The 20,141-nt window shown below is 44.4% G+C and overlaps 1 protein-coding gene across 1 annotated transcript; it reads right to left on the bottom strand.

Moving 5' to 3' along the window:
- Positions 1–477: 477 nt before the first annotated feature.
- On the bottom strand, positions 478–1,890 carry LOC140721836 (muscarinic acetylcholine receptor M2-like). Its single transcript, XM_073036651.1, has one exon. It carries the CDS (start codon positions 1,888–1,890, stop codon positions 478–480), a length of 1,413 nt encoding a protein of 470 aa, XP_072892752.1.
- Positions 1,891–20,141: the final 18,251 nt, after the last annotated feature.

Genomic DNA, 20,141 nt, shown 5'->3' with positions numbered 1-20,141 from the left:
AATTAGGAACTAATACAGTTTTATGTACTGTAGTGAATTTGGTTGTGTTCTAATTAATTCTGTATTTCCTTTAAATACATAGTTTGTTACTTAATTAAATGGTAGTTTGTCTTTTTTTAATACCTTGTTAACTATTTCCAGGAAACATCGCCTCATTGGGGCAACCATTTAATCGGGCCAAAATGTCCAATTCCCAGTGTCCCCCGATTAACTGGAATGCACTATATTTGAAATGTGGGCAGATTCATTTCCGACTTCAAACAGAAACATTATAATAATCAGCACACTCTTCATTTAAACATAAATTAGAAATTCATAGGCCATAACTGAAGTATGCTTTCACCATATTACAGATAATATCTATTTCAGCCATAACTGGCGTGTTGAACATTTTACTTACATACATTTATGATAAACATTATGAAATTCATCTATAACATGTATAAAATGTTCATGGAGACGAACTTTTTGTTGATTTTATCTTGTTGCACCAATGTTTTTATATTGACAGAAGAGAAGATGTTTGAAGGTTTTCTTGAAGGTAGCATTGCACAGTGCATAGCAGGCTGGGTTGAGAGTACTGTTGATGTAACAGAGCCAGTATCCAATAGTCCATACTGTGTTAGGAACGCAGACTGAACATAAAGTGTTAATGAGTACCATGACACTGTATGGTGTCCAGGTGATGATAAATGCCAGCAGAATAGCCAAGACGGTCCTGGTCACCTTATTCTCCCGTGTTACAGCTCCCTTCTTTTTCTCAGCAGAGGTCTTTGTCATTTTAATGATCTTGTGGGCTGCGGCGAGCTCTCTGTCTTTATCATTCTTGGTGCTGTTGTCTGACACCATTTCAATTGTGGTCGCACAGTAGTCACTCTTTTGGGATTTCGTGACAACCTTTATGCTGGAGTGCTTGGAGCTGCCATTGCTAAAATGCCTTTGTGCACTGGAGACGTTTGAGCTCTCATCAATCGTTCTTTCCTCCGTCTGGATGGAAGGGACGACACTGAGGGAAGTCGACTCATTTGAGACCCCCTTTTCCTCTCCTTGGCCACAATGATCCGTCATTACTTCACCAGCTGCCTTGCCGTTCTGTGTTTTGACATTCTGCATCTCAACAGGTACACTTGAAATGTTGTTATTATTCGATTTCATTATTTTGCCTCGCACTAGCCTGAGAGAAATGTTGTCTTTGTTTGACTCTGGCTCTTTCTTATCCTTATTGATCCGACTCTTGCTAGCACGGGATATGTGCACATACAAAATAGTCATGGTAATAACTGGTAGATAGAAGGCTGCTATTCCAGTGCCAAAAGTGACAACTGGATTTGAGAAGAACTGTATATGACACTCACCTTCTTTAACTGTCCGCCCACCTACAATGAACTGCCAGAAGAGAATGGCAGGAGCCCACAGGATAAATGACAGCACCCAAGCAGCTGCAATCATCATCCGTGCCATCTTGGTGGTTCTCTTCACAGGGTAGCTGAGAGGCTTTGTCACACAGAAATATCGGTCAAAGCTGATGATAAGAAGGTTCATGACAGATGCTGAACTAACAACATAATCTAGAGCCAGCCATAAATCACACACCACTGGGCCCATGGGCCAGTAGCCAAAGACGATGTAAATGGTGTAAAGGTTCATGGAGAACACACCAATAATCAAATCAGCACAGGCTAAGCTGAAAATAAAATAGTTGTTAATTGTTTGTAACTGTCTGTTTACTTTGATAGAAAGCATAACCAGAATGTTTCCGATAATGGTCACCAGACTCAAAGATAATGCTACAATCACAATGAAGATTAGTTCAACTGTTTTGTAAGCGCTTCCTCTTTCAATGTATGTTAGGTTGCTGAGAGATGAATTTGTCTGCGTTAAATTAGCCATCCTTTCCCTCTGAGTTAGCATTGAAGCGGCCTAAACATAGAAAATAGTAGAAAAAGGAGAAAATATTAGCAAACAAGCAATAAAGGATTTCTAATTGAAGCCTCACCAGGAAGAAGACAGAAGACCATCCGTTGTAAAAAAAAAAAGATTATTTCTGAAGGATTAATTTTTAAACAGAAATCACAGAGATCACGTTTTGTACGTACAAAATTACGTATGTAATTATGAATTAATAGTTAATAGTTAAATACTATTACCTAACTGAATGAAAATGTTGATACCCGACATTGCAAACATGATTTTATAGGATTGGTCCACCTTTATGCACTTAAAATGATGGGAAACCTCTGATCCCTTGGTTCCGCTAAGTGCACGTGCTTCAAAAGGAAAAACTATATGAACAAGAGAAATCCCAGAAATGACGCAAGAAAAATAGATGCAGAGGATCATTCCTCTCCTACAGGAGGAACAAACACCCAATCCAATAAACTTGCAGTCAGAAGTAGAAATGAAGCAAAGTCCCGGAAGGAGAGAAGAATCTTGGATTGAGTTACGTCAGATCAACAGCATGTGTTTCAAAACAGAATGCTAAGGATCCATGTTAATGGTGGTTTAACACTGTTGATTTCCCCTAGTTATGAAACCCATGAGAACATTAAACAATGATGGTCTAATTTTCTTGAAACTAATAACCTAAGAGGGGAAGTTATGACTTGTACAAAAAGGATAGTTGACACCTGAAGCCAAGTGGCACCAATATCCTTGTCAGCAGGTTTGCTGGATCTGTGGGGGATGGTTTAAACTAATTAGGCAGGGAGGAAGGAAACAGGAATTATAGGTCTGAAGACGGAGCAGATGGTATACAAGTAGAGGCAGCGTGTAGTGAGACTGTGAGGAAGGACAAGAAGGTGATAGGGCAACGTTGCAGCCACTGTGATGAGTTGAAGTCTAACATGGTGGCAAAATCAAGAGGGCAAGGAATACATGTCTGAAGGTATCATATTTGAATACAGACTGTACAGTATATGGAACAAGGTAGAAGTTAAAGATTGCAGTTATGACATTGTGGGCATCATTGAATCGTGGCTGAAAGAAATTCATAGTTGAGAGATTAACGTCAAAAGATAGATTGTATAGAAAGTACAGACAGGTAAGTAGTGGGGGTGCAGTGGCTTATTTAGTAAAAAAAAATATATCAAATCCTTAGAAATAGGAAAGATTGGATTGGAAGATGGAGTATCCTTGTGGATAGAGTTAAGAAACTGCAAGTGGAAAGAGACCCTGATGGGAGTTATATCCAGGACTTCGAACAGTGGCCTAGATGTGGGGTACAAATTACAACAGCAGACAGAAGAGGCAAATAAAAATGGAAATGTTACAATAGTCATGGGGTATTTCAATATGCAGGTAGATTGAGAAATTCATTTTGGTGCCGAACCCTAAGAGATGGAATTTGTAGAAAGCGTTCAAGTTGGGTTTCTGGAACCTGTTGTGGTTGAGGCCACCAGGTGAAAAGCAATTCTGAATTGATTGTTGTGTTATGAACCAGATTTCATTAGGAAGTTTAAGGTAAAGGAACACTTAGGAGTCAGATATCGTAATATGATAAATTCAACCTGCAGATTGGGAGGGAGAAAATAAAGTCGGATATATTAGTATTTCAGTGGAAAAAAATGAATACTGTAACAGAAGCATGAGAGAGGAGCTGGCCAAGTTTAATTGGAAGGGGACAGTACCAGGGATTACAGCAGAACAGCAATGGCTGGTGTATCTGGGAGTAATTCAGAAGGCGCAAGATAGATACATCCCCAAGTATTCTAAAGGTAACTGTGGCTGACAACGGAAGTCAAAAGCGGCATAGAGTGAAATGAGAGAACAAACAATGCAGCAAAAATTGTGGGAAGTTGGAGGATTGCGAAGCTTTTAAAAACTAACAATAGGCAACTAAAAGTCAGAAAGAGAGAATAGATGAAATATGAACATAAGTTAGCCAATAATGTGATGATGCCAAAACTATTTTTTCAGAAATATAAAAAGAAAAGGAGAGACGAGAGTGGACATCGGGCCACTGGGAAATTGCGCTGGAGAGGTAGTAATGCGGGAAAAGAAATGGCAGACAAAGTTAATACGTATTTTCTGTCTGTTTTCTCTGTAGAAGACACTAGGAGCATGCCAAAAATCCAAAAATATTGGGGGTGTAATTGAGTGTTGTTGTTATCACTAAGGAGAAGTTGCTTTGGAGGTTGAAAGGTTGAATGTTAGATAAGTCACCAGGGCCGGATGGACTACCTCTCGGGTTCTGAAAGAGGTAGCAGAGGAGGCTGTAGAGGTATTAGTCATGATCTTTCAATAATCATTAGGTTCTACAATGGCTCTGGAAGATTGGAAAAATGCAAGTATCACTCCACACTTTAAGGGAAGAAGGCAAAAGAAAGAGAATTATTAGCCAATCATCCTGACTTCAGTAGTTGGAGGTGCTGGAGTTATTATTAAGGATGAGGTTTTAGTGTAGTTGGAGGCACATGATAAAGCAGGCAAAATCAGAGTGGTTTCCTTCAGAGGAAATCATGCCTAACAAATCTGTTGGAATTCTTTGAGGAAATCACAAGCAGGATAGTCAACAGAAAATCTGTGGATGTTGATTACTTGGATTTTCAGAAGGGCTTTGACCAGGTGCCTCACATGAGTCTGCTTATCAAATTAAGAGCCCACGGCACTACAGGAAAGATACTAGCATAGACAGAAGGTTGGCTAACTGGCAGAAGAGAAGGAGTGAGAATATGGGGACTGTTCTGGTTTGCTGCAGTCAAATAGCAGTGTTCCACAGGGCCACTTTGTCGGAGCCGATTCTTTTTACGTTATATGTCAGTGATTTGGATGAATGAATTGATGGCTTTATGCCAAGTTTCAGTATTACACAAAAAGAGTTGGAGGGGCAGGTAGCGTTCAGGAAGCTAAAATCTGCAGAAGGCTTAGACAGACTCGGAGAATGAGAAGATGGAATATAGTGTAGGGAAGTGTATATATATAGTCATGCACTTTGGTAGAAGGATTAAAGGCATAGACTTTTTTCTAAATGGAGAGAAAATTTAACAATCAGAGGTGCAAAGGAAGTTGGGACTCCTTGTTCAGGATTATCTAATGGTTAACTTGAGGGCTGAGTCTGTGGTCGCTTTCATTTCAAGAGAACTATAAAATAAGTGAAAGGATGTAATCCTGGGGCATTATAACCATTGGTCAGACCACACTTGGAGCACTGTGAGCAGATTTGGGCCCCTTATCTAAGAAAAAGATGCGCTGGCATTGGAGAGGGTTTATAGAGGTCCATGGGAATAAATGTTTATCAATGAGAAAATTTGATGGCTCTGGGCCTGTACTCTCTTGAGTTTAGAAGAATGAAGTGGGATCTCATTGAAACCTATCGAATACTGAGCAGCCTAGATAGAGAAGATTGGGAGAGGATGTTTCTTACACTGGGGGAGACTAATTTTTAATTAGTTTCCGGTATGCCCACTTATTTGCAGCATGAAGCATTTTTTCTCAGTTTTCGTTACACCTCTGACAGATTTGTGATGTTTATACAATTATTTTACATCAGCAAAATCACAAAATGCTGGATGAACTCAGGAGAGATTTGCCAGAACATCGTGTGTGTTGCTTTGGATTTGCAGCATCTGCAGATGTTTTCGTATTTTTGCTACATCAGCAACGTGTTCATTTGTCCGTTGCTAACACGACGTTCATCTGGCTGTTATATCTCTGTTCGTATCTATGTTTCGTTTGTTTGTGTGTGTGTGTGTGTGTGTGTGTGTGTGTGTGTGTGTGTGTGTGTGTGTGTGTGTGTGTGTGTGTGTGTGTGTGTGTGTGTGTGTGTGCATATTTGTATCTGGCCAGGAAGGTGTTGAAGCACTGAAGGGCAGTTCAAAATGGGAAACGGCAGGAGCAGAAGTTCGGTGTCGGTCAGGCGGTGGCGGTGCACTTCGTTTGCAGATGTACAATTAGTCAGCAAATCCCTGAAATCTGTAAATGTGACTGCACGGTAATGAGGTCAGTCTTTGTCATTAGAGCTCCCGCATTATTTCCTCCAGATGAATCACTGGTTAGATAACGCCCAAGCATTTTTGGTGCAGTTGTCTTCGATCGGCCGAATACTTACATCAGAGAGAATAATTTTAAATTGATGTGTTTGTTCAAGTAGCTGTAATGAAGAAAGTTAGTCAGGGATGTAACCATATCTCAGGAGACCGATACTTTGTATAAACCAGGGCCGTTTTGACGAAATCAGCTCAAAGTGTCTGCCCGAGCTGTGAATTCGGGAGTAACCGAATTCGTACATTCTCACTGAAATGGATTATTCTCTCATCTGGCGAATAGAGGAAGTCTACTGTCCTTTTATTTCAGCCTTTGGAATTCCCGGTAGGCCGCAGTGTCACCTGCCGTTGGTGGGAATTGAAGTTTAATTATAATATTGTGATCGCTTCTGTCGCTGGTTTCCACTGTCACCTGTCAAGTGCCGGTGTTCTGCATTTCAGGAATGGAATGGAAACACCGGGAATGTGTATTCTGGGATCCGGATCGAAAACAAACTGCTGCAGGAATTTAGCGAATTGGCCAACGTCTGTGGAATTGAATGGGTTCGATAGCGTTCTTCCAGCTGTTTATGTTCAATAATTTGATGTTCCGGTTTATGTGCTTTGGTCTTGTAGCAGCTGCCCTGTATTTGGGAATACTGGGTTTGCACAGCCCGCTGAGACTAAACGAATTGATCGTCTGCAGTTGTACTTGAAATGTTGTCTGAGTTAGGTGTAACAATAAAACGATCTTTTGGTAGTAACAATTTAGCCAATGTGAGGAATTCTTTTTCTCAACTTGCTGTTCCCTCTCTCTCATGCAGCGAACTTGGTGGCGATTGTGATCCTGTCCCGGGGAAAGTGCGCTCTCTCCAAATGTGTCACTCGCTACTTGGTGGGAATGGCAACGGCCGATCTCCTGGTAGTTATCTCCGATCCGCTGCTGGGGTGGACTGCATCGTTTTATTTTCCCCGATCATTCCTTTTCATCACTCCTCTGTGCAATCTCGGCGGATGGCTGGTATTTGCGAGCACTGCGACCTCTGTCTGGCTGACTGTCGCTTTCACAATCGATCGATTTGTGGCTATTTGCTGCGAGAAGCTGAAAACAAAATATTGCACCGAGAGAACGGCGGCTGTGGTGATCGGGACAGTGAGTGTGCTGGCCTGTTTGAAATGTGTACCCTGGGGCTTTGCATACGAGTCTATGGTACCAATTGATAGTTTTCCCTGGTATTGTGCTCTTACATCGGGTTTCGGAAACTCTCCGGCATGGGCCGCATTTGAATTGTTTCACCGCATTTTAACCCCTTGTGCCCCATTCTTTCTGATTTTGCTGTTCAATATACTGACTGTCAGGCGGATTCTAGCGGCCAGTCGAGCCCGTAAAGGGCTCCGGGGACAAAAGAGTGGAGAGGCTGACAGGGACCGGGAAATGGCGAACCATCGCAAATCCATCATTTTGCTCTTCAGCATATCCGGTAGTTTCATATTGTTGTGGGTAACACAAGTGGTAATTTATATCTATCAACGAATTTCAATGAGTTGTGTTTATTCTGTTCCGGACCCCTGTTACATCGCAGAAGATATTTCAGCGATGCTGCAGGTTCTCAGTTCCTGCACCAACACTTGTATTTACGGACTGACTCAGAGCAAATTCAGGGAGGAACTGAAGAATGCGGTGAAATACCCATTGAATCGGATCTTTATGAAAAGAGTTAGAAAGCAAACAATGTGATGAACAGAGATGCAAAGCAAACATGAGAAAATCTCTCAGATCCTCGAAGACCAAAAACGACACATACAAACTCAGAATCCCAATGAATAGTGTCGGCCCCTGTTTGTTCTTATCAATAGAATTTTCCTTTGCATAAATTATCCCTCTCTTATTAAATTGAAAGTTCAGGCGAGCCTGTTACCCCTGCTTCTCGATTTTGACAACACTGCCTGATCCCTGAGTATAATTTCGTCTGTGTGAAACACTCCTGCTCCTGTTGTGACCCGTCATTACGTACACGCTCTTTTTCTCCTCCTTCTCTACCTACAGGTTCTCATTCCCTCTGCCACCTTCAACTGTCTTCCAGCTGGAGAACTTTAACTGAGCTTTAGAACACAAAACCCCGTACGGTAAGAATGCAGATACTACTACAGCCGCTGCCAGAGCGGGAGGGTGCACGGCTACACAACATCTATCACGATACCGTAAAGGCACATACCTTTATGACTGCTGTCAGCAATTGAGCGGTGATGGAGCGCCGGGAGGGAGCGCAACAGAGAACCGAAGTGAGAGACAGCAGGCGAGTGAGAGCAAGAGAGAGACTGATAGAGCGAATTATATTCGGAAGTTGGTATGGCGATATTCTCAGACGTGTGGATAACAAGGAGGAGGAAACTTTAGGTCAAAGAGCAGTAAGGTGGTTAAAACCTTTGGGGATTTAGTCAATGAGGCGACCGACACACATTCAGGCAAACATGCAGTAACCAATTGTCATCATGGTCAGCACACACATAGTGAGCTGGGGGTTAGGGCCAATCTCTAAAACAATCTCTCCCCCCCCCTCTTCCCACAGTCAATCTTCCGGGACCCCAACCACGGTCTCTCGCTCCCAAAGTTCTCTGCCCCTTACACCCTCCCCTCTGGATCGCTCTCCACACAGACTCTCTTCGCTCTTACTCTCTCTTTCTCTCAGTTTTACTCCATTATCTCTCCCACTGGTCTCCCTGTCTGCTCAACATCTCTCTCCCTTTCCCTCTCGCTCTCCCAAATCGGTTTCGCTCTCCCCAGTCTCTCTCACTCTCTCCCGTGTCTCTCGCTGTCCTCAGTGTCTCTTCCCCCATTTCCACTCACCACAATCTCGCTCTCCACGTCTCTCTCTCCCCTGTCTCTTCTCTTCCAGTTTCATTCCCCGTCTTCCTCACTTCTCTCTCCTGGATCCTCTTTCTCCCAGCCACTCTCTACAGCATCGCTCTCTCACCGTCCGTCTCAGCCCATTATCCCACTCTATTCCATTCTTTCCCCTTCGATCTCTCAATGTCTGCCATTCATGCTCCCTTAGTCTCTCTCCCTCCTACTCTCCTCGATATCTCTACCCGTCTCTCTCCCCGATTCTCATTCTCCCAGCCGCGGTCTCCAGCATCGCTCTTTCCCCGTCCCTCTCAGCCCATTGTCCTACTCTTCTTCTATTCTGTCCACCTCGATCTCTCACTGTCTTCCTTTCATACTCCCCTAGTGTCTCTCCCTCGTACTCTTCCCGTCTTTCTTTCCCGTTTCTCTCTCCCCCAGCCTCTCGCCGTCAGACTTTTATCCTCCTCCAAGTCTTCACGGGTACTGCTGAGCATTAAAAACATTGCCGGGGATTCTTCATTGTTACCTTTTCGTAAATACTCTTGCTGTACCAGGATTTAGAAATGGTGAGGACTGTAAATTAAATTCCAGGTGCAGCCACTAAATTCATTTCCAGTTCCATTTCCCACCCTTCCTAAATGAACTGCACTGAGCTCAGAGGTTTTATCACAACGATGTTTCTGTGAGGTCTGCATGATTCCTATGGAGTTATATATGTGTTTTTAATTTTCCGATGTCCCAATCAAATCGGGAGCGAGACTGGAGGCAATTCAGAGGCCTGTGTGCGATTACGAACAGAGCGTTCGAGGGCTTTCAGCTTTTGTTCAACTGCACATTTGAATTGGGACTCAGAGAGCAGGCTACTCCCGGGACCGTGAGGGTGAATAAGAATAAAGCTGTTCACACGTTCTTGAGGTGTTTTACTACTGCACTGATCTCCCTCCCGGCACTTATCATTGTAAACAAAACAAGTTCTACAGCTAGCCCTACCAATTATGGTCCCAAACTGCCCTTTCAGATAAGCCGACACTCTGTACGGTGCTCCCGGTGTGGGCTCCTGTAAAACGGCGTGACCAGTTCACCGAGCACCTACGATCTGTCCGCCGGAACCAGCGGGATCACCCAAATGAATTCTACTTCTCATTCCTAGTCCGATCTGTCTATCCACAGTCTCCTCAACTGCCGGGATCATGTCACACTTAGGCTGGAGGAACAACACCTTATTTTCTGTTTTTGTAGCCTCCGAGCTGAGTGTCGATTTTTCAAACTCCCACTTCACCATTTCCCATGCCCTTGCCCCTCTCTTATGTTATCTCCTTGACCGCCCATCCCCTCCCTCTGGTGCTCCTCGTTCACCCATTTTTTTTTCTTTTTTCCATGGTCTTCTGTCCCTTTCACCAATCAAATCCCAGCTCTTTGCTTCATCCGGGTTTCACCTATCGCCTGGCCTCTCTCTCTCCCTTCTCCGCACCAATCAAATCTACTCCTCAACTTTTCTTCTGCAGTCCTGCCGAAGGGTTTTGGCCCGAACCGTCGACTATTTTTTTTTCCATAGATGCTGCCTGATCTGCTGAATTTCTCCAGCATTTTGTGTGTGTGTTGCTCGGATTTCCAGCATCTGCAGATGTTCTCTAGCTAGAATGGAAAGGCTTCATCGAGAACAAGCTTTGTCGAGCAAGTATCTGATCAGTGTATTCTTCATTCTTCCTCTGTTAGTGCGGATGGTCCCGGTGCAGATGTGTTTCCTTTTTATGAGATGTTGATATTCCCTGATATTCTACCGGATAATGACAACTTTAGCATGTGCACCGAGCAGCATTTCCTCATAGAAATCAATAAGGAACTGGAATTGCAGCTCGATGATCGTCCGGTCAAAAGGGACACTGAGGAGCTGAAAGATAAGGGCTGCAAGGAGATGATCTCCACAAAGTTTTACGAGGCATACAGTTGAGTGAGTCAGGAGCTGGTAGGAAATGAGCAGCCAGTGTAGATTACATCCGTGATCCACCTCAATGATCAGTATACCACTTTGGAAACTGTGGGGAGGGACGAGCTACCAGTGTAGCGACAGCGATCGTGTCTCTTTCTCTGAATCTGACACGATTGCTCAGACGGGATTGGGAGGGGGTGGGAGAGAAGGGGGCTGCAGTTGTGGTCGGGAATTTGATAGTCAGAGAAGTGAACATGAGATTCTGTGGATGCATTCGAGCCACTGAGATAGTCTGCTCGCTTAGAGGTATCAGGGTTACAGGTGAATATCAGAGGGGTAAGGGAAACTGACTGAACGGACGGAGGATAGGGCAGTAGGTAAGCAAGCAGAGGGAGCGTTTAATAAGACGGTCAGGAAGGACAGGGCAAAACCACAGGAGTGGAATAAGTTGCGATGTAACTGGTGGACAAGATCGAAAAGGGTGATTAATACAAGAGTGAAGTTGTTATATTGGAATGTAAGCAATATACGAAATTCTCTCTCTCTCTCTCTCTCTCTCTCTCTCTCTCTCTCTCTCTCTCTCTCTCTCTCTCTCTCTCTCTCTCTCTCTCTCTCTCTCTCTCTCTCCAAGACTGTCGTTTATTTCCTGTTTCCCACTTCATGAGCCTTCGTTTTACTAGTTTCCCGGGAGTTATGTATTACCCTATCAGACTCTGTACCATTTTATCTCTTGGAAACTTTGTACTTGATACAACACTTAGAAACAGGACAACACGTATATTTGGAATAGATCATGATTTCCGTATCTAGCATCGGGAAAGTGCGTCTATGGACATGTACAGTCTATAAACGTACTCACGCTGAGTTGCAAAACATCACTGTGCAATGGTCTTTGCTGTACTCTCGCAAAATATTCCCACTTTATAGACTGAAAAAAAGTCTAACAAAGATCGATGTTTTTTGTTACATGTCTTGGCATATGGCAAAGAGGAATCAAATTTAACTCTTTCCTCGCACCAGTGCAAAATTCATTGTATTAGAACGGCGGGATCAGAGCATCCGTTTGCGAGGTAGGTAAGGATGCGTTGATTGATTTATTGATTAGGGAGCGGGGCGTAACTTCATAAGTTCTTCATCTAATAACATACAATATTTTACCACTCTTTTTAGTCCCCTTTCCAGCTTTCATGCACACATAACCCATTTCTCGTGCAGTATCATCTGTGTTTAATGAACACTCCATTACCCAAGCAGGCTTATACACCCTTACCTACCTTCTCCGTGTTACCTACTTACAAGCAGCCTGTCACATATCCAATCTCAGCTCCTGTACTTCACTCACAAATAAACCTTAAAATCCTGCCAGAAGACCTGTCCGGGACCTATCATACCGGTATGGTAGCAAAGGGGCGCGGCGTCGCCTATAGTTCCTCATGGGTCTGCCGAGATTCGGCATGTCATCAGAAATATTGGCAAACTACTCAGGGCTCTGGAGTGCTGATTGGCTGCATTGCGGTCTGGTGTGGAAACAGCAATGCCATTGAGCGGAAAATCCAACGCGGTGGTGGGGGATGATTCGGTCGAGTATATCTCGGCTGGATCCCTCTCAAACTTTGATCACACCTCCTAAAACATTGCCGTGGGATAGCAGCGTCTATCATTGGGGATTCTCACCACCCAGGCCGCGCTCTTTCCTCGCTGCTGCCATCAGGTAGATGGTGCAAGAGCCTCAGGACTCACGCCACCAGGCTCAAGAGCACCAGATACCGGTTAACCATCAGGTTCCTGAACAAAATTGGATAACGTCACTCATTTCAATACACCCTTTTTATTTCATGCTCGTTATTTATTGAGATTTATTTATTTCTGCATTTACTTAGTTTGTTGTCCATTGATCCTGTTTACTCTTACTGTTCCATAGGTTAGCCAAGTGTGCCTGTAGGGAAAAAAAATAATACCATGGTTGTATGTGGTGACATGTATGTACTGTGATTAAAGATTTTTCTGTGAATATTTGAACTTTGAAGAATCCATATTCCTCATCTCACAATTGCACCTTATCTCACACACGTACCTTCAATCACATTCTGTATCTCTCACGTTTGCATAGTCATCAAATACTGTCACTCTCTGACCGATCATATATAGAATCGCGCAGAGCCCCTTCTGGGTAAATTCGCACCTTAATTATATACAGATTTGCACTTACATAAACACATAAAATACTTGAATAATTGGCAACATGACCGACAAAGTGGGAAACGACAAACGGACACGAGCGCACACGTTTATATGTATAGACAGACAGAAATGCATTAATTTTTCTTCGGGCCATCCGCCGCTTAATCAACTGTTTCACTGTTTAAATTCTGATGGTTTCGCACAACACTCCACACACTGACAGTCAAAATTCTCCAACACTATTTCTGCTACTGACCAACCTCACAACCTCTCTTGCACCACTTTTGCCTGTTTCGCTTAACCACAACTTGTATTCCACGACCGCAGCGTATTCCAATCTCTTGATTAGTAGAGGTTCTGTATGTCTGGTCAGTGATGTGTTTGGATCTGTAATGATATTACCGGAATAACTTCTTTCCCTCAGCCATCAGGTTTCTGAATGGAGATTGAACACAGAGACACTCCCTCACCACATGCTGTCCTCTTTGTGCACTAATTCAATTTAGCTCTTTTATATATTATCTTCTAACGTTATTTTACACCTCTTTCTGGTTCTGATTGTGTACAGCCTGTGATTCGCTTCGACGGTTCACGGCTGCTTTATTTAGTATTGCGTCGGGTCCATTTAAGAAATCAAATCCGCCTCTGATAGTTGAAACCTTCCAGAGTTCAGACTACTTCCCTTTTTCCTGTCTGGCAGGTTTTTCAATCTACTGTGCAATATTATCCTCGACCACTAATCATTTTACCGTGCGTTTGAGATTCCTTCTGACAAATGGTTGGAAATGTTTTCCCTCAGATGTCTCTGTATTAGCAACCCCTTCATACGGTTCTATTGTCCAAATATTATCCCATCGCACAGGGTAAAAGCCGATATATGGTTTAGGCTGTGATCCTGCATTTGAGGTCAGCGGTGAAGCAGCAGGGCAATAGCACCAGCAATGATTGTCCACCTGTTGCAAGTCACGCTGTCATATGGGGCAGTAATGAACAAAATACAATGCAGCATTTATGGTGCCTTTGATAGAGGTAATCGTGATCTGCTGACGGCAGGGGATTTGGATAAATCAGTTTATTTTGTTACGGATTCAAGCAACAATAAATATATGAGTTAGGCAGGGTTTTTTATAACAAATAACACGTTTATTAAACACTGAAAAACAAACCCCCAAAAGTAAACAAACCACTCACGTAACCGGAAATCAGCTGCTGTGCGGCAGCTTAAACAGTTCTTAAAGCATGGAACCTTAAACAGTTCTTAAAGCGATGTTGCAAAAACAGTTCTTCAAAGTAGTATTGCAAAAGTTCAAAATGCTTACAGTCCATTAAAGGGAGAGACCTTTTAAGACGATTTAAATTCTCTTTCACGTCCTTTTGTTTCGATTCCCAGTCGAACTACTTTCCCACGAAGAATTTTAAGAAGATGATAAGTAACGGCTTAAAGGCACTGACCTTTCCTTTACAAAACTGTTCCCAATCCTTTCTGCTATAATTCACAGGGATTAACTCTAGCACAGTCAAAGAATTCCTTCCGAATGAGGATCAAACAAGGTCGAACCTGTTTCACCTTCGAAATCGACTTTCCTCGATCTTTTAACTCCCGAAATCCGATCTTCACTCTCCACTGATTCTCAACTAGAAGTATTATAAAGAAACTGCTGGCAATGACCTTTTAAACTTTAGACATTAAATAAAACTTCATCTTTCAACTAAACTGCGTCATAACATTAAATCACGCAGTGGCATGATGCCAACATGGCAAATCCAGCCACGAACTGCCCTCCTGACAGGGAGGGGTCCTCCTTTTATACCCTGTAAAAAAAAACTGTCACATGACCTCTACTGGCGGGAAAATGACGTCACTCCACCATCACAAGACCATTACCTCAAGTCCAGTACAGCTTCAACACCGACAGCGTTGCCAAGCTACATGGGTCCTTCCCTTGGACAACATCGGTGGCGTGGAGAAGAGAAGGCTTGCAGCTTGGGCAACTGCCGGTCTCCCAAAAACCCTGCCCAGGCCTGCGCCCTGCAGACTCCGGGCGCAGATGCATGGTCTCTCGAGACCGACGGAAGCCACCACAACATATATAAACATTTAAACGTATTGTGAAGATTGTTCCTAATAAATGGCCAGGTTTATTTTGATTCAACCTGGCTGTGCACACCAACAAAGAGAGTTATTGGAAATCACAAATCAGATTAATTGCAGTTAGAAATAGTTGTTTTTAACCCGTTGCAGTCCAGCACATGCGGAATTATGGAATACGCCATATGTTTGTATAAAACAAATTAAATCACGCTATTGTTAAAGATCCTGCAATGCTTTGCAAACATTGCTCCAAAAGAAGAAAAGGAAGAGTTCTTTGCAAATGTAGACGGATGTAAAAACTGTCTTGATGAATTCGTCCGAAATCTCAGCCGATGAAACTCAAATTCATCTCTCCGACCTCATGGAGATCCACTCCCTGGACTGGAACTGTACAACAGCGGAAACGAAGCAGACACAATGAGTGTAATGCTGGATCTTCAGAAAGATTACGGGCTCATGCCTTTAATGAAAAGAGTGTTTTACACGTTCAAAGTTGGTCGCTGCTCACGCTGATGTTGTCATTGCTTGACTGGATCTCAGCTCACTCAGCTGAGATGATGATCTCACTGCAGGACAAGCGGCCGACGTCATCACCGCTGTCGTTGCAGAGCAATGTGTTGTTAAGTGCTCAAGGAAAAAGCACACTGGCTCAGCTGAGGTTCGAACCAGCGACCCTCAGGTTACTAGTCTGATGCCTTGCCCACTAGGCCATGCGCCACACTTTAAATATGTTAAATGTGCATTTATATGCAGACATGATATTTCAACAACTATATTTGCTATGTTATTACTAGTATGCAAGATCAGAACAAGAAGTTGCCGAATAAAGCTGTAATTGATGTAGACTCCAAATTATTATATTCCACTGTGTGCTCCATTATCTGCACCACTAAATACAAGGTGAACCTCCTTTCATACTTTCGGTTCTTTATTAACTTCTCCACTGAACAATGTCCGGAGTTATTTTTTTTGTGCAGATAGACAAAATAAAAGTGATGTAAGTCGCCCCTTTCATCCGCTGGCCTGCAGGTCACACTTGAGTATGGTTAGCCAACTTGCTTTGTCCACTGCTCCCCCTCCCCCGCACTGATCAGGGTTACGTGCAGCCATGGGAGCTGGTGGAGGATTGTCATATGAGCAGCTGCTGTATATCACAGTACCTTGTTCTGCGACCATTGACGCCAGACAGACAATCTTTGAAGAGATGCTGAAGATGTTCTATAGGTCAGTTGTGGAGAGCGCACTCTTCTTTGTGGTGGCGTGTTGGGGAGGAAGCATTAAGAAGAGGGACGCCTCACGTCTTAATAAGCTGGTAAGGAAGGCGGGCTCTGTCGTGGGCAAAGTACTGGAGAGTTTAACATCGGTAGCTGAGCGAAGGCCGCTGAGAAGGCTACGGTCAATTATGGAAAACTCTGAACATCCTCTACATAGCACCATCCAGAGACAGAGAAGCAGTTTCAGCGAAAGGTTACTATCGATGCAATGCTCCTCAGACAGGATGAAGAGGTCAATACTCCCCAATGCCATTAAGCTTTACAATTCTACCGCCAGGACTTAAGAACTTTTTAAAAGCTATTATTAATGCTTTTTGAGATAGTGATTTAGATGCATATCATATTTTTTACTGAGTTAAGTATAGTATGTAATTAGTTTTGCTACAACAAGTGTATGGGACATTGGAAAAAAGTTGAATTTCCCCATGGGGATGAATAAAGTATCTATCTATCTATCTATCTATCTATCTATCTATCTATCTATCTATCTATCTATCTATCTATCTATCTATCTATCTATCTATCTATCTATCTATCCCTCTAGTCCTCGAACACAGCGACGATTTGTTGCCGTTTTTCTCATTTACATTAACCATCAAAATGAGATTGTATTTGAGATTGTGGAAGAGATTCTGGGGAAGTTACGATCTGTACCAAAGGAACAAGTTAGACCTGAACCCATGGGGTCTAAAGTCCTAACGGGCAGTTTGGCTCGAGTTTTTCTGGTCAGTTTATCTTAATTTGGTATGAGGCAGGGAACCGACGTGATAATGCTAAAGATGCGACAGTTGTTAGACAAACAGAGGCAATGTGTAACGAGACCGCTAGAAAGGAAAGGCTGATGATAGACCAAAATTGCTGTCAAGAAGATTAGTTGCAAGTTAAAAAGGCGGACGTAATTGAAATGGGTGAACACTGGACTGAAAAGGTTATATTTCAATTCGCGTTGCTTACTGGATGCTGTGGAAGAACTTCTCGCAGAGCTACATATTGGCATATGTGTGTAAGGTGTGGAAAGAACAACTGAATCATAGTTGAAAGACGATTATAGCTAGGAGCTTAAAGTGAGTGATAAACATTGTAGCAAAAATCCAGGAAAGAACGAGGAATGGGCGCTGTTGCTCTGTTGTTTAAAAATCAAATCAAATCATTGCAAGGAGGGTATACAGGGTCATAGGGCGTTGTATCCTTGTGGATAGAGCTAACGAACTGTAAGGGTAAAAGATGTTGATGTGATTTTTACAGAGACCCCACAGGCGAGTCAGTTTATCCTAAACAGGCGAGGAAGTCTGCAGATTCTGGAACTTGAAGCAACACATCAAGCATCTACTGCTCCTCCTATAGGTGCTGCCTGACCTGCTGTGTTCCACTAGCATTTTGTGTGTGTTGCATCAATTCTCAAATGTTGGGATTGTTTATTGTCGTCATCAATCCACGAGCGTAATGGAGAACGAAACCATGATTACTCGATTCCGATGCAGCTTTAAAAAAACAAAGTACGCATAATAACACAATAAATATGAATGTAAACGTTATACTGTAGCGGTGTGCTACACGCAGCGCTGAAATAACGACACGTAGTCGATGAGCTGCAGTTGCAAAAGAGATTTATTCAAACTTCGCGGCCTCGCGTTAAAGCCTTCCTGATCCCCCCTCCCCGTGCGCGAACAGTGTAGGGGGCGTCTATTCACAGTCCCGTCCCGCGCGCGGGCTTTTCCCCTTGCTGGTGAAGCAGACTTGGCGCCCATTCTGGGACTGGCCTCAATGCTGGCGAGCGCAACTTTGTGAGCCGGTTCGAGTGCGCTGGGAGGTGGGTCGCCACATAACACCACCCCCCCCACCCAGAACCGGCAATACACTCCCCAATATCCACAGTCTCGGCCGGACTCCGTTTGGGAGTTCTGCCTCTGCGCCGCGGTGCCGGAATCTCGACCGGCTGCGCCATGTCCACATGGGCCGGTTTGAATCGGTCCACGTGAAAACCTCCTCTCTCCCCCCAACGTCCAGCAGGAATGTGGGCCCGTTGTTTCTGATCACCGTAAACGGCCCCTCGTAGGGCCGCTGTTGCGGTGGCCGATGTTCTCCCCGCCCTACGAAAACGAACTTACAGTTCAGTAGGTCTTTGGGTACTCAGGTCTGGTTCTGCCTATGCTGAGAAATGGTTAAGGGGGCCAGGTTACCGAACCTATCGCGCAGTCTGCCCAGGACTGCCGCGGGTTCTTCCTCTTGCCCCCCTGGGGCTGGTATGAAGTCCCCTGGGTCGACCAGGGGTGCGGGGTACACCAACTCGGTCGACGAGGCTTGCAGATCTTTTTCGGGCCCCGTGCGGATTCCGAGCAGGACCCAGGGAAGCTCGTCCACCCAGTTAGGCCCGTTGAGGCGGGGCATGAGAGCCGAATTCAGGTGACGGTGCAAACGCTCAACCAGTCCGCTCGACTGTGGGTTGTAGGCAGTTGTGTGGCGCAGCTGTGTCCCCAAAAGGCTGGCCATATCTGACCACAGGGCGCCTCTGTCGGAGGTAATGTGGGCCGGTACACCAAAGCGAGATACCCAGGTTGCAATCAGTGCCCGGGCGCAGGATTCGGAGGTGGTGTCGGTGAGCGGGACCGCCTCTGGCCATCTTGTGAACCGGTCCAAGATAGTCAAGAGGTGCCGCGCCCCGCGCGACACTGGCAGGGGGCCCACGATATCCACATGAATGTGGTCGAAACGCCGGTGGCTGGGGTGGAACTGCTGCGGCAGAGATTTGGTGTGCCGCTGCACCTTGGCAGTTTGGCAGTGCATGCACGTTTTGTCCCATTCAGTGACCTGCTTGCGGAGTCCGTGCCAAACGAACCTGTTGGAGACCATCCGGACGGTTGTGCTGATGGAGGGGTGAGCTAAGTTGTGAATGCAGTCGAAAACGCGCCGCCGCCAGGCAGCAGGGGCGACGGGGCGGGGTTGGCCGGTGGTGACGTCACAGAATATGGCCCTCTCACCTGGGCCTACGGGGAGGTCCTGGAGCTGCAAACCGGAGACTGCAGTTCTGCAACTAGGGATCTCCTCGTCTGCCTGCTGCGCCTCTGCCAGCGCTTCAAAGTCTACCCCTTGGGAAAGGGCATATATATTAGGGCGAGAGAGCGCGTCCGCCACGACATTGCCCTTACACGAGACGTACCGGACATCCGTCGTGTATTCAGCGATGTAGGACAGATGGCGCTGCTGGCGGGACGACCAGGGATCGGACACCTTTGTGAATGTAAAGGTAAGCGGCTTGTGGTCCGTGAACGCCGTGAAGGGCCTATCTTCTAAGAAGTACCTGAAATGCCGGTTTGCCAGGTGTAGTGTTCTCGCTCAGGTGTAAGGGAACTCTGAACTAAACAACGAGGTACACCATAGTCAATGAAAACAGGATCGCAGTAAGATTAACCGTTTACTGCTCACTCTTCCACATTAACGTATGGTGAAAACTGTTGATAAAACAATACAAAATTTGTACAGTATTTGTTTCCTTCTTGATATAACATTTACATCGTAAATATTTGCAAAAGTAAACTACAAGAACTACATTACATTAAAATGCAGCATACAGTCAGAATCTACCTACGCCTTTGACTGCTTTAATTACACTGCAACACAAACTATCCGCAACTCTTTAAGTAACGAAAACATAAACCTTATCAATCGACATTACTTTTAACAGAATCAGCGTTAATATTTTAATTCAACATATCGATTATCTCATGAACGTACGGCGTTGCTTCACGATGTTTCTAGTGCGTAGAAAGAAACTTTTCTTGCGCTGATCCTGCACATGTGAGCCCCCTCCTTCCCGTTTCTCCAAACCGGTATTTCCCCACAAGAAGCGGCGAAACCGGAA

This window comes from Hemitrygon akajei, unplaced genomic scaffold, assembly GCF_048418815.1.
Source record: "Hemitrygon akajei unplaced genomic scaffold, sHemAka1.3 Scf000062, whole genome shotgun sequence".
NCBI lineage: Eukaryota > Metazoa > Chordata > Chondrichthyes > Myliobatiformes > Dasyatidae > Hemitrygon > Hemitrygon akajei.
Note: the sequence above shows the minus strand (reverse complement) of the source record. Positions and strands in the feature narration are given on the sequence as shown.